This window comes from Austrofundulus limnaeus, unplaced genomic scaffold, assembly GCF_001266775.1.
Source record: "Austrofundulus limnaeus strain Quisiro unplaced genomic scaffold, Austrofundulus_limnaeus-1.0 Scaffold13, whole genome shotgun sequence".
NCBI lineage: Eukaryota > Metazoa > Chordata > Actinopteri > Cyprinodontiformes > Rivulidae > Austrofundulus > Austrofundulus limnaeus.
In genome coordinates, this window is record NW_013952415.1 from 1,340,694 (window position 1) to 1,342,197 (window position 1,504).

The 1,504-nt window shown below is 35.7% G+C and overlaps 1 protein-coding gene across 1 annotated transcript in view; it reads right to left on the bottom strand.

Annotated features, from left to right (window-relative positions):
- The window catches only part of hook3 (hook microtubule-tethering protein 3), a gene marked incomplete in the record, with an annotated part of 23,399 nt that overhangs the window by 14,134 nt on the left and 7,761 nt on the right, over nucleotides 1–1,504 (bottom strand). Inside the window, 4 exon segments of the mRNA XM_014002424.1 lie at nucleotides 359–442; nucleotides 879–941; nucleotides 1,045–1,112; nucleotides 1,233–1,365. Of these exon segments, the coding sequence (XP_013857878.1) occupies nucleotides 359–442; nucleotides 879–941; nucleotides 1,045–1,112; nucleotides 1,233–1,365 (348 nt within the window).

Here is a 1,504-nt window from a genome sequence, read left to right on the forward strand (position 1 = left end):
GTCTTGGGAATAGAGAACTTCAATCCCCCAAAAGCATTCAAGGACAAGTGTAATTTTTGGCTATTTTCACAAACTTTCCAGGGCCTTAAAATAATTTTTTTCAAATTCACAAACTTTCAAGAATTTCAAGGACCTGTGGGAACCTGAATCTCGTAATATTACGACTTTAATCTCGTAATTAAAACAAATTWAAAAAAATCTCGTTGTGTGSACCTAATACCCCATTGTATGTTATGGATATAAATTTATCAAAATAATAATACTGCCACAGAAACAATGTTATCAACACCATGTACCCAGAACCCCTTATTTACAGAGTAGAGAGCCTAAAGAGAAATCATTACTGCAAGAGACCAACCTGCAGGTCAAGCTCACGGCACCTCTGGGCAATCTCTTCCTTGGTTGCCAAGGCATCATTCAGCTCCTCAGCTGTTTTCTTCAGCTGTGACAAGAGGAAAAAATAAAAACTCATTAAAGCAGATTTAATTTGATTCCTAGTAAGTTCATTATTTTTTTTAAATACCACTACAGATACATAGCGGACGTGTGCTCCTTCCAAATAATCTGTTCTAAAAGGAATAAATGATTAATTCTAGATTAGCACCTCAAAGTATGTGTTGGGTATGAGTCTCAGCTACTCACGCACAAACATTAAGCTCAATATCAGTAAAACGGATCAAGTAATAGCTATTTTTGTGTTTGCTAAGGTTGATTAGCTGTGGAAGCCYTACTGAAATGTGATGAATCCTAACATTCATTAGTTGTAGATGTACTGCACATCCAGAGTTTTATTCAAGAGATATTTTGTGAGGAAATAGAGAAACACACACACACATGGATATCCCTCATGATAGTGGGCAATATAAACATCTCTGTACCTGTCTGTCTAGATCCACATAKGAGTCATTTCCTCCTGTGACTGGCGTCTCTTTACTCATCAGCTATTAAAAAAAATGTTAATCACAAATAACAGCAAGGATGAAAAAGCAAAGTCAAACCAGTTCCGTTTGCAAATACTAGAGTTTTAAATAGAACAACATTTACCTCTTGGATGGCTGTCATGACAACATGCTGTACTGATTCCTCCATCATCATTATGGTTTGAATGTATTCTGGGAATTACAGAAAAGCCGTTTAAAGAAGARTGAAGGATCCCAACACTTCAGAAATATATAAATTTGTTTTCCCTTCACACAAACAGATGAGTGCAGATAGATTATGCAAATAAGCACCTTGTTTTTGTTCACAGTTAACAGCACAGCCCAATATAAGCTGTAACATCCTCCCAAGTTCTGCTGCGTCRGAGTGTTCTCCAATCAGGTTTACATCAGGAAGTGTAAAGTCGTTAATGTGCTGGCCCAAGATCTAAGATTAATGTAAAATAAATTAAATTTATGTGACAATAAGAATTTTGATGACTTTTCGTAAACTGAGATAAAAAAAACGTCCTGATGCATCTCAGTAATCCAGGTAAAAAATCAAAAGGAAAAAAATTGTATAGGTC